At 42.7% G+C, this 13,892-nt stretch overlaps 1 protein-coding gene across 2 annotated transcripts in view; it reads left to right on the top strand.

Moving 5' to 3' along the window:
- The first annotated feature begins 550 nt into the window (after positions 1-550).
- uex (metal transporter uex) overlaps positions 551-13,892 on the top strand; it is a 428,924-nt gene continuing 415,582 nt past the window's right edge. For both annotated transcript variants that reach the window (XM_070094153.1, XM_070094154.1), the window contains exons 1-2: positions 551-1,487; positions 13,041-13,226. In XM_070094153.1, the coding sequence (XP_069950254.1) occupies positions 627-1,487; positions 13,041-13,226 (1,047 nt within the window). In that variant the 5' untranslated portion in view covers positions 551-626. The remainder of the gene's footprint in view (positions 1,488-13,040; positions 13,227-13,892) is intronic.

Here is a 13,892-nt window from a genome sequence, read left to right as displayed (position 1 = left end):
TTCGTGAAGTTCGTGCGAGCAGTGTGTCACTACTGGAAGATGTTTCTTTGTGTTCGTGAAGTTCGTGCGGGCAGTGTGTCACTACTGGAAGATGTTTTTAATTTGGATTCTGTTTATGTTAAATATATTTAAGATGAATGTTTTTATTTTTGTGTTTCTTCCGTCGGGTATGAATGCTTTATAGTTTATACAAGTTGAGAGGAATTACAGGTGGTGGGTCGCACACCTTCATTGGAGAGACTGCTAATTGTATATAATAAACCATACCACGGGCGGGGTTAGAACCCGCGATCAGAGAGTCTCAAACCTCCAGACCGTCGCGTTAGCCACTGGTGTAGTATGGTTTGGTTGAAATAGTGTCATTACGATTTCGTGAGTCATTTTGTATATAATATTCTGTATGGGTGGTGTTGAGTCATGTGGTCATGGTTGCAATTGTTTATATCACTGATAAGAATTATTAGAGCTTCTTCATGCAGTTTAAGTAGTAATGTAGCAACTGGATGAGGTATGTACTTGATAAATATTTCATAACTGGATGAAAGTGGATTAATGTTTTTGTATGTTGTTTCAGCCTGCGGAGTGTGGAACAGTTGCCACAACCAGTGCCTGTTGCTGCTCCTGACATGCACCTTCATGGTGTCGCTGCTGGAGGCCTGGGGCACCTCATGCTCAGAGCTGTGAAGAGAAGTAAACGTGACAGGGAGAGAGCAGTTACCACAACGACGGTGCCCAGTGACGGAGAGTTGACTACCGTTAACGCCTCCGTCAGTAACCTCACCTCACCAGAAACAAAGAGAATGATGAAAGACTTGGACGGCACCATCACCAGCCTCCACGATGAACAACTAACAAATGGAGGAAAAATAAATAAAACTATTGAAGGTAGTGGGGAAGAAAGTATAAAAATGCGAGTGAGTGAGTTAAATAATAAAGGAGAGAGTGCTGTGATAAAAAATTCCGCAGATATTATGCTGGGGGACATGCCCAGTCGTGGGGTAAACGAGTCTAGAACTAGTGAGGGGGGTAAGGAAACTACGGTAATGACCATGCTGAGAGATGAAACAAGAACTAGTGCAGACAGGGCCGGGGTGAGGGCAAGTGACAAGTTTATGGAGAGTGGCAAAAAAGAGGCTGACCTTGCTGATGATATGATGAATCTCATGAAGGAGGAAGCTGCCAGTGAGGACCTGAGAGGAAATGTGGACGCTAACACCTCGGAAACTCCTGTTATTAACGACGATGGAAACACAGTGTCCCCCTCTGAGGCTCAGGTTGGTAGGCAGGTCAAGATTTTTGGCCTCAGAGTGGAGGAACACATCAAGGGCATAGAATATGAAAACTTCACGAGCATCCTTCATGCTAAAGAGGAGGCCAAGATACGGTTGTTCGGTGAGGGAATGACGCTATCCACAGAGATTCTCTTTACAGCCGACGAGGGAGAGCTGGGTAGCACGTGCATCGTCCGGACCACCAGAGCCTTCAAGGTGTGTACCTGACTCACAAATTACTTTCTAAGCCTACATTTTCCTCTTCACGAACTTGGTCAAGACCTCACCATGATTACACGTTTTTCTTTCAGTACTTTTGCACAGTAAATGATCTCGTGTTTTGCAAACTAGATTCAATGACAAAGCTAGTTGTCGAAGATATTAATAATACTCAGGTAGTTGATTTTTACAGCTCCTGAATCCTATCATTTTGTTATTGATCAGTTTTAAAGGTTCCTTGCTTCTTGAACATTATCACTGGCGAATACTTTACACTGACATTGAAGACTCATTAATGGGTCACATGTGAGGTACATTTGATTTTTTTTAATTCACGTTAAATGCTAAATCCATGTGGGTCATTCAGCGCAACACGTGGTAGAGGTTTGATTCTCCGTCTGTTAAGCGCCGGACAAACGCGCTTCCTATTTATACTTACTTACAGATACAGTTTTTAAACCAGTCTTTGTCTGGGTTCGTAAATGACAGATTTATGTTTTGAAGTTTAAGCTATGATGATGATGTTACTGTTTACGTTCACTGATGGTAATAGTTATTTCAGGATGGCTTCTGTATTGTTCCTCTTTGTTATTTGTTCTCCAGGTAGTAGTGTTCCTGCTCTCCCATCTTGTGACTTGGCTTTTGCTTGCCTTAAATTCCAGTAATCAATTATCTGATTGTTCATGATGTACATAGTCCTAGAGCCGTCGTTTTTACTTGTGTATGTGTGTACTCGCCTAGTTTTGGTTGCAGGGGTCGAGTCACAACTCCTGCCCCCCGCCTCTTCACCGTCGCTACTAGGTCACTCTCCCTGCCCCATGAGCTTTATCATACCTCTTCTTAAAGCTATGTATGGATCCTGCCTCCACTATATCACTTTCCAGACTATTCCACTTCCTGAGAACTCTTAGAATGAAGAAATACTTCCTAACATCCCTGTAATTCATCTGAGTCTTCAACTTCCAATTGTGACCCCTTGTTTCTGTGTCCCATCTCTGGAACATCCTGTCTCTGTCCACCTTGTAGATTCCTCTCTGTATTTTATATGTCGTTATCATGTCCCTCCTATCTCCCCTGTCCTCCAGTGTCGTCAGGTCGATTTCCCTTAACCTCTCTTAGTAGGATATGCCCCTTAGCTCTGGGACTAGTCTGGTTGCAAACATTTGCAATTGCTCTAATTTCCTTACGTGCTTGGCTAGGTGTGTGTGTGTGTGGGGGGGGGGGAGAGGGTGTATGTAATCACCTATATGTGAGCGTGGTGGGAGGTTGGTGTAGTGTTTGTGCGCGCGCACTTGTGTATGCGTGTGACGTGGCGTGTGTGTGTGTACTCATCTATTTGTACTCATCTATTGGTGGTTGCAAGGGTCGATTCATAGCTCCTGGCCCCGCATCTTCACTGATCGCTACTAGGTTACTCTCTCCCTGCTCTATGAGCTTTATCAAACCTCGCCTTAAAACTATGTATGGTTCCTAGTAGTATCTTCAGCAGGTGCTAGATCAACCTGGCTGTGATGGATATGTGGGGCAGCGGACCTCCAGCAGAAACAGCCTGGTTGACCAGGCAAGCACCAGACGAGCCTGGCCCATGGCCAGGTATATCATAGTTATATCAAAGGTATAAGGTATTCTTGCCTCCCCTACGTTACTTTCCAGACTGTTCCACTTCCTGACAACTCTATGACTGAAGAAATACTTCCTAACATCCCTTTCACTCATCTGAGTCGTCACCTTCCAATTGTGACCCTTTGTTTCTTTGTCCCATCTCTGGAACATCTTATCTTTGTCCACCTTGTCAATTCCTCGCAGTATTTTGTATGTCGTTATCATGTCTCCCCTAACCCTCCTGTCCTCCAGCGTCGTCAGGCCGATTTCCCTTAACCTTTCTTCGTAGGACATTCGCCTTAGCTCTGGGACAAGTCTTCTTGCAAACCTTTGCACTTTCTCTAATTTCTTGACGTGCTTGACCAGGTGTGGGTTCCAAACTGGTGCTGCATACTCCAGTATGGGCCTGACGTACACAGTGTACAGAGTCTTGAACGATTCCTTACTGGCGCCCATATGCTGCAGCAGTTATGTGGTTGATGTGCGCCTCAGGAGATGTGCTCGGTATTATACTTACTCCAAGATCCTTTTCCTTGAGATAGGTTTGCAGTCTTTGGCCACCTAGCCTGGACTCTGCGGTCTTCTTTGCCCTTATCCGATCTTCATGACTTTGCATTTAGCGGGGTTAAATTCGAGAAGCCAGTTTCTGGACCTGGCTTTCGGCCTGCCCAGTTCTCTTTATAGTCCTGGCTGATCTTGATCCGATTTAATTCTCCTCATTAACTTCACATCATCTGCAAACAGGGACACTTCTGACTCTGTCCCTTCCGTCATGTCATTCACATATACCAAAAACTACACTGGTCCTATGACTGACCCCCTTGTGGAACCCCGCTCGTCAAAGGCGCCCACTGAGACACGTGGGCGCCTCCCTGTCAGGTTTTTCTCTGATCCATTACAGTGCCTTTCCTGTTATGCATGCCTGATCCTATAGCTTTTGCATTAATTTCTTGTGAGGAACTGTGTCGAAGGTCTTATTTGCAGTCCAAGAAGATGCAGTCTACCCACCCCTCTCTCTCTCGTGTATTCCATTACCTTGTCATAAAACTCCAGTAGGTTTGTGACACAAAATTTCCCTTCCCTGAATCCATGCTGGTTGTTGTTTATAAGCTTGTTCCTTTCTAGGTGCTTCAAAACTCTCCCCCTGATAATCTCCACGATTTTCCATACTATACACGTCAATGACATTGGTCTGTAGTTTAATACCTCGTGTCTGTCTCCTTTCTTAAAAATTGGGACTACATTTGCCACCTTTCATACCTCAGGTAGTTGCCCAGCTTCAGTGGATGTGTTGAAGATTTTTGTTAGTGGCACATACAGCGTCTCTGCTCCCTCTCTAAGGACCCACGGAGAGATATTTGGTCCCACCACCTTTGAGGTATCAAGTTCACATAGCTTCTTCACGTCCTCGGTTGTGTGTATTTCATCCAGCACTTGTTGGTGTAACCCCCTATTCCGACTTCCTGGAGTCCTTCCTGTTTCTACTGTGAATATTTCCTTAAATCTCATGTTGAGCTCCTCACACACTTCTTGGTCGTTTCTTGTGAACACCCCACCTTCCTTCCTCAGTCTGATTACCTGATCCTTGACTGTTGTTTTCCTCCTCCAGCGGTCTGAGCAAAGTTCAGACAATTGTCCTTAAAGATTTGTTAAGTTATACCATGAATTAAGAAAATATCCTAGACTTCACCTTACGAAACAGACAAATCACTTAGGATAGTAATTATGGACAAGGTAGATTATAGTGGAAAAATTAATATATTATTTGAAGACAGGGATACTTATGTGCCCCTTAAGGCACCTTCTTCATTCACCCATTTTGGCTGTCCTTACAATAGTAAAAACTCGTCTTTGGTTAAGAAGGCGAGCTGCGAGTCTCTGCTCCTAGGTCTGCCTGTTCCTCCAGACTGTTTTGAATTGGCTTCTTGTGCCACTTTATAACTACTCCTGAAGCTGTGTTTTGAATTGACCTCCACTATTTCTCCATCCAACTTGTTCCACTCTTCAGTCGAACTTGAGAGTAAAAGAAACATCGTAATTAACGTCCGTCTGGCTCATCTGTGTCTTCAGATTTTCACGTGTACATTTATCCCAGTTTAAACCTTCCTCCGCACAGTATATATAATATAAATCAGTAGTTCTCAACTTTTTAACCACCACGGAGCTTTTTTATTTCAATTAATTTTCTCCGGGACCCCAGGTTATTGAATGGTCTGTCTAGTCAAGAAGCCGATTTTATTAACTAGCAACAAACTCGTTTTCACAGTTTCATCTCTCAGTTGAAGACATACTTAACTGAGTATGTAATTAAATAAGTGACAGTATTAAAACAAACCTACTTGTTTGATGAGATAGTTGATGCTGCTTTGTTGAATTTCAGGTTCAGTAGCAGACAGTTTTAAGCGTAGATCAGGTTCCACATTCATCCTGTTTCTGTATTTTGATTTTATATAAAACATTAGTTGTGAGAATGCCTGCTCATATTAATATGTAGTGGGGAATAATATTAAACATCTCAGTGCTTTGAATGTCATTTCTCAATGAAACTTGACCATTGTTCGATGGATGTTTGGCATGTTCCATTCCCCAGCCCATAAAATAAGACCAACAGTTTAAAAAAAGCATCTAAAAAATTATTTTAATGAGTGTTTTGCGAGCAATGTGTAGCGGTAAGCATGGTACAGTGTGTGTGTGTGTGTGTGTGTGTGTGTGTGTGTGTGTGTGTGTGTGTGTGTGTGTGTGTGTGTGATATAGCTTGTCTTCATTCTGACGAAGAAAAAAGTTTCTCTGTAAAATGTCTCTTACTTTGTGTTAGTATTTATTTCATGTTTCCATGTGCCTCTTTAAATGGCATTTAGTATTATGTGTTGTTTCTGTGCGCCTCTTTAAATGGCAATTGTTTTGCAATACTTATTGTTTATGTATTTCTAAATGCTTGTATTTAATTAACTTTTCATTGCCAGAACGCCGACTCACCGTATAGGTCAAAGAGCTTATAACTGTAACAACTTGCAACAACATTGTATGATACGTTGATACGAAAATTTTTCACGCACACAGTGGGCATTATGAAGTCAGCAGAGAGTATATAGGAAAGATGAGCATATATACAGGTATAAAGGAAGGTGAGGTGCAGGAAGCATCTCTGGGCGAGGGAACACTGCACGGTGTACACTCTACTACAGTATTTTCTTGGCTCTCGGACGCCTGGATAACTTGCAAGTACATGGTTTACGATAACGTTTTTGCTAACAAAACTACTCTGGTTTTGTGTAATAGTGTTAGAAAGTGCTGACGAGGAGAGATTATAAACATTTATCTCATTCTGTGATAACTAGCCTAGTATGTCTATTTCAAGCTGTGGGTGTCAGTGTCTCCAAATATATGCATTTTTGTTTTTTGTATTAGGCGTTCTGCATGTATATAGGTGTTCTTTGACCCGCTTGACAATGTCCAGTGGCTTACTCTGTGTAACATCCATTACTAGAAATAGTGTAGCCTACTGCATTTTTTTGCATCGTGGAGTCCACATTTGGCTGTAATAAGGTGCTTGATGGTAGAGAAAGCAATGACCAAGATAATGTTGTTTCTGCACACCGAGATAGCGAGGTTGGTGCCAACACTACATCTTGGGAAAATTTTGTACCTGGCATTTTTTCTCTCTTTTGGGTATAATATTGATTTTATGTGCTCTTTCCTGCTGTCTTGTATAAAATAAGACAGGAAAAAGAGTTTGAAGATATTTTTTAATGTGACATTCTTCTAGAAACTGCAAGGTGCATAATCTTCAGTACCCCGCTTTTGGTTGTAGCTTCGTGGTGTGGCATGAAGTGGATAAGGTCATGTTGATTAGTAGGTTACCAGCAAACCCTGAATTTCAGCTTTGTATCTGATTTACAGAGTAAAACATCTAAGAAGGGGAGTGTGTCGTTGTGTTCCTCCTCCAAGGTGAATTGGACAGAAGGTTCAGCATTATTGAGCCTTTTCTGGAAGGTGTGATGATGAGGATGTCAACATACTGCAGCCAGACTACGTTAGTTGGGATATTATCTTTGAATCGTTTGGCTTCCAGCGATTCCATGTGGAAGTTGGCCAGGACTACACTAATTGGTGAGCCCATGGCCATGCCCATTTTTTTTCTGTAGAAGGTATTGTTTAAAAATGAAACAGTATTCGTGTTCAACTAGGTCATCAAAGTCTTGACCTCCTTGCCTCTCAGACAGTGTATCTCTGTTCACTCCGTCAAGTTATCAGAGTTCACGTATTTTATATGAGGTTTTTATGTCTTTCATAATTTTTTATCCTTTAAAGCTCTAAGGTTCAGCTTTTTTATTATTTCCTCATAGTTCATTTCCCTTTGCTCTGGGACAAGTCTTGCAAAATGATCTGTACTTTCGCAATTTTGTTTTAACATGACCAGGTGTTGGTTCCGTGCTGGTGCTGCATACTCCAAGATGGCCTTGATATATTCTGTTCATAATGTCGTGAATGCCCTTGTTGAGATTCCTGAATGCTAATCATAGATTTGCCAAAAAAAAAAAAAAACATTTTCTACAGATGGCATTATGCTCACTCCTAGGTGCTTGTCCTTGAGTCCATGCTCGCTTTTTGCTCTTCTTCCCTCTTATATTTTTATAACCTTACATTTATTGGGATTGAATTCCAGTAGCCATTGACCAGTCCTGCAATTCGTCCGGATCCTCGTCCTCATCAGTTTTGATTTTCTTCATTAATTTCTCACTATCTGTGAACAGGGATACATCTGACTTCCTTTTCTAGTGTGTCATTCACATATACCAGAAACAGCAGTAGTCCTAATAGTAACCCTTGTGAACCCCACTTGTTAGTATTTACAATTCTAACGCCTCTTGGTCAGTTATTTGTTGTCTCCTTGTCGTCCAGTAGTATTGGATGCACTGTAGTGTATTCCCTCCAGATTGCCCTGTCTCTCTACTCTCTCCTGTTTCCTTACTGCGTCTCTAGTTTCCTGGTTTCGTGAGTTTCTGCTAACTTTTCTCCTTTGTCCCTCCCAATTATTCCGCTGCTGTTTTTTTCTTTCATTGCTACACTATCTTCTTTCATAATCTCTAGAGCCTCCTCATATTTTTTTTATTTCCTTTTCCGGTGTTTGAGCTCTTCACTTATAATTGTTGTTTGTGAGTTGTTCTTCATGTGAGTTGAGCCTTTCCATGTGTTGCAGACACTATCAGTGGTGGAGTGTGTATTGCTTCTACACAGTCAGGTGTAGCCAGATGGTGGAGAGTGTTGCATCCACACAGTCAAGTGTATAATTTCTTCCTGTGATTTCTGCCTCTCCGGATGATGGCGAGACTGTCAGTTACTGTGCTTGGTCGATACTTTCATACCAGCCTGTGTGTGTACTCACCTAATTGTGGTTGCAGGGGTCGAGACTCAGCTCCTGGCCCCGCCTCTTCACTGAGTGCTACTTGGTCCTCTCTCTCCCTACTACACGAGCTTAATCATACCTCATCTTAAAGCTATGTATGGGTCCTGCCTCCACTACCTCACTTGCTAGGCTATTCCGCTTCCTGACTATTCTGACTGAAGAAATACTTCCTAACATCCCTTTGACTCCTCTGGGTCTTCAACTTCTAATTGTGACCCCTAGTTTCTGTCCCCTCTCTGGAACATCCTGTCTCTGTCCACCTTGTCTATTCCACGCAGTATTTTGTATGTTGTTATCATGTCTCCCCTGACCCTCCTGTCCTCCAGTGTCGTCAGGCCGATTTCCCTTAACCTTTCTTCGTAGGACATTCCCCTGAGCTCTGGAACTAACCTTGTCGCAAACCTTTGCACTTTCTCTAATTTCTTGACCTGGTTGATCAAGTGTGGGTTCCAAACAGGTGCTGCATACTCCAGTATGGGCCTGAGGTACACGGTGTACAGTGTCTTGAACGATTCCTTACTAAGGTATCGGAACGCTATCCTCAGATTTGCTAGACACCCATATGTTGCTGCAGTTATCTGGTTGATGTGTGCTTCCGGAGACGTGCTCGGTGTTATACTCACCCCAAGATATTTCTCCTTGAGCGAGGTTTGCAATCTTTGGCCACCTAGCCTATACTCCGTCTACTGTCTTCTTTGCCCTTCCCCGATCTTCATGACTTTGCATTTGGCGGGGTTAAATTTGAGAAGCCAGTTGCTGGACCAGGTGTCCAGCCTGTCCAGGTCTCTTTGAAGTCCTACCTGATCATCATCTGATTTAATTCTCCTCATTAACTTCACATCATCTGCAAACAGGGACACTTCTGAGTCTAACCTTCCATCATATCATTCACATATTCCAGAAATAGCACTGGTCCTAGGACCGACCCCTGTGGGATCACGCTCGTCACAGGTACCCACTGTGATACCTCATCACGTACCATGACTCGTTGTTTCCTCCCTGTCAGGTATTCTGTGATCCATTGCAGCGCCCTTCCTGTTATATGCGCCAGATCCTCTAGCTTCTGCACCAATCTTCTGTGAGGAACTGTGTTGAAGGCCTTCTTGCAGTCTAAGAAGATGCAATCAACCCACCCCTCTCTCTCGTGTCTTCTGTTACTGTATCATAAAACTCCAGTAGGTTTGTGACACAGGATTTGCCTTCCATAAATCCGTGCTGGTTGGCGTTTATACTCTTGTTCCATTCCAGGTGCTCCACCACTCTCCTGATAATCTTCTCCATTACTTTGCATACTATGCACGTCAGTGACACTGGTCTATAGTTTAGTGCCTCTTTTCTGTCTCCTTTTTTAAATATGGGTACTACATTTGCCGTCTTCCCTACCTCAGGTAGTTGCCCAGTTTCAAGGGATGTGTTGAAGATTGTGGTTAGTGGCACACACACCATTTCTGCTCCCTCTCTAAGGACCCACGGGGAGATGTCTGGTCCCATTGCCTTTGAGGTATCAAAGTTCCTTAGCAGCTTCTTCACCCCCTCAGTTGTGTGTATGTCATCTAACACTTGTTGGTGTATTCCTTGTTAGCGTCCCCCTCTGTTCTGTCCACCCAGAAGCCTTCCTGTCTCCACTGTAAATACTTTCTTAAATCTCTTGTTTAGCTCCTCACATACCTCTTGATCGTTTCTGGTGAGTTCCCCACCTTCTTTCCGCAGCCTGATCACCTGGCCTTTGTTGTCTTCCTCCTAATGTGTGTTTGTGTGTTTAAGCGTGTGCGTGCAGAGGAAAAAAGTTCATTAGAAGTCTGAGAAATGCTTTGCATAACACAGAGCTTTACAGTAAAAATATATAAACGTCTGTATGTACAGTGTGAAAGAAGCTTAAGAGACTTGTGGGTGGAGGAACCCCGGTGGAGTAGCCACGAAGTGATGGTAATTATACTGTATATGTACGAGTACACGTGAGTGCTCATTTCAGTTTAATTTAAAATTTATGCTACCCCAAAGCAAAATCTGAAATTCCATCTGGTTCCCATGTTCCTGTTGAAATGTTAAAAGTTGAGTTTGCACTTGCTTAAGTGTGCTTCAACAGTCTTACGCTTGTACGAGTCCATCTTTGTGTGTGATATTATCTCTCTCCCAGTTGATGATGTGGCTTCTGGTTTTTATATGTTCAAACAGGGCAGAATCTTTTTTTTTTATTTATTTTTATAGAGTGCTAATCATAGTTGAGTCATTTACCACAAGCATTGTTAAAGGATCGATCCTCCTTCTGATAACAGCTTGACAAAACCTTTCCAACACTATGTTTTTAGAGCTGAAAGGTCTTGTGTCCTGTTAGTGGTGGTGTACACCATCAAGTCCTTATGCTGAATGACCCATGCGGGTTTACCACTCCATGAATTAAAATACATTTATCTCTAAAAAAATGATTGTTTCAGAAATGAGTTTGAACCCTTGAAAATACTTCCCTTTATTATTATTATTATTATTATTATTATTATTATTATTATTATTATTATTATGTAAATTTCAGCTCCCTGATGGTAAGTTTAACATTGATCATCTTATTCACCTTCATACACTTGCAATTACAGTACTTTTCTGTATTTTCTTAAACCTTGCCGGAGTTACTGATCGAAATGCTTTATGAAATATACTTTACTAAAGTGTACCACTCAAGTGTATCACTCAAGTGTACCACGAACATGTACCACGCAAGTGTATCACAAACATGTACCACTCAAGTGTACCACGAACAAGTACCACTCAAGTGTATCATATGTACCACCCACGCTAGTGTATCACAGACATATACCACACTTGTGTACCACACACAAGTACCACATTTGTTTACCAAACACATGTACTACACTAGTGTACTACAGATGTACCACGCTAGTGTACCATACACATGTACCACACTTGTGTACCAAACATATGTACCACGCTAGCGTACCATACACCTGTATCACAGACATGTACCACGCTAGTGTACCATACACCTGTATCACAGACATGTACCACGCTAGTGTACCATACACCTGTATCACAGACATGTACCGCGCTAGTGTTCCATACACATGTACCACACTTGTGTACCACAGACGTACCACGTTAGTATACCATACATATGTACCACTTGTGTACTACAGACATATACCACGCTAGGGTACCACACACATACCACGCTAGCGTACCACAGAAATATACCACGCTAGAATACCATACACATGTACCACACTTGTGTACTAAACACATGTACCACGCTAGTGTACCACGCTAGTGTTCCATACACATGTACCACACTTGTGTACCACAGACATATACCACGCTAGTGTACCATACACATGTACCACACTTGTGTACCACAGACATGTACCACACTTGTGTACCAAACACATGTACCACGCTAGTGTACCACAGAAATGTACCACGCTAGAGTACCATACACATGTACCACACTTGTGTACTAAATACATGAACCACACTTGTGTACTAAACACATGTACCAGGCTAGTGTACCACAGACATGTACCACGCTAGTGAATCATACACATGTACCACACTTGTGTACTAAACACATGTACCAGGCTAGTGTACCACAGACATGTACCACGCTAGTGTATCATACACATGTACCACACTTGTGTACTAAACACATATACCAGGCTAGTGTACCACAGACATGTACCACGCTAGTGTATCATACACATGTACCACACTTGTGTACTAAACACATGTACTAGGCTAGTGTACCACAGACATGTACCAGGCTAATGTACCACAGACATGTACCAGGCTAGTGTACCAAAGACATGTACCACGCTAGTGTACCACAGACATGTACCACGCTAGTGTACCACAGACATGTACCACGCTAGTGTATCATACACATGTACCACACTTGTGTACTAAACACATGTACCAGGCTAGTGTACCACAGACATGTACCAGGCTAATGTACCACAGACATGTACCAGGCTAGTGTACCACAGACATGTACCACGCTAGTGTATCATACACATGTACCACACTTGTGTACTAAACACATGTACTAGGCTAGTGTACCACAGACATGTACCAGGCTAATGTACCACAGACATGTACCAGGCTAGTGTACCACAGACATGTACCAGGCTAGTGTACCACAGACATGTACCACGCTAGTGTATCATACACATGTACCACACTTGTGTACTAAACACATGTACCAGGCTAGTGTACCACAGACATGTACCAGGCTAGTGTACCACAGACATGTACCAGGCTAGTGTACCACAGACATGTACCACGCTAGTGTACCACAGACATGTACCACGCTAGTGTACCACAGACATGTACCACGCTAGTGTACCACAGACATGTACCACGCTAGTGTACCACAGACATGTACCACGCTAGTGTACCACAGACATGTACCACGCTAGTGTACATGTCTGTGGAACACTGCACCTCTGAAATGTTTTGTTTTTACGATTAAATATTTGTAGTAACACTGTATTGTAGGTGTGTTGTGATGTGTATGGATATGTACCCCATGCCAGGTGAGCGCAGTGGGTGATGGGTGGGCCACAGTGAGTGTGGCACTGCCTACCATGAGCGCTGACCAGGAGCGCTGGTACCTGTGTGTGCGGGATGCTGACGATGACCAGTACCAGGCCTACCACCAGGGCAACGACCGCTGGCTCACTATATCATCCTACGGTCCACTACTACCACTCTGGCTGCAGGTAAATGGTGCCCCTGGCTCACATCTGGTAGTCTCCTTTACTGCTGCTGCTGTCACTGGTCTCCATGGTTACACCCTCCTCACCAGAACATGCGTTTACCACATATATTACTCTCTCGTCTCTACCCAGCTGTAGTTACATTAACATCATATTCTTGATCTCTACCCAGCTGTAGTTACATTAACATCATATTCTTGATCTCTACCCAGCTGTAGTTACATTAACATCATATTCTTGTTCACGTATTTCATTGTTTTTGTTAGGTTGAGTTAGATTAAAATAGATTAGCCTGTTGTATGTTACATTAAAATAATTAAGATCTGCGGAACGTATGTTAAATTAAAATCATTCAAGTTAGCCTAATATGTATTAGATTCAAATCATTCAAGTTAGCTTAGGTATGTTGGATTAAAATTATTCAGTTAGCCTAATATGTTAGATTAAAATAATTGAGGTTAAGTTTATGCTGCCTCCGTGTTAACACCGCCCAGGTTAACAGTGATCAACATTTAACAGTGTTAAAACGCTAACGTTTTGTTAACTTACCAACACTGCAATTATTTATTTGCAAGGAGTACTGGGAGCCAAACTAAGTCTTCGTTATTGACGGTCGAGACCTGAACCGACTTAGCCACACAGTTCAAGGTGTGTGTGTGTAGGGGGGGG

This window comes from Cherax quadricarinatus, chromosome 44, assembly GCF_038502225.1.
Source record: "Cherax quadricarinatus isolate ZL_2023a chromosome 44, ASM3850222v1, whole genome shotgun sequence".
Classification (NCBI taxonomy): domain Eukaryota; kingdom Metazoa; phylum Arthropoda; class Malacostraca; order Decapoda; family Parastacidae; genus Cherax; species Cherax quadricarinatus.
The sequence above is the reverse complement of the archived record's forward strand: the minus strand, read 5'-3'. Positions and strand labels throughout refer to the sequence as shown.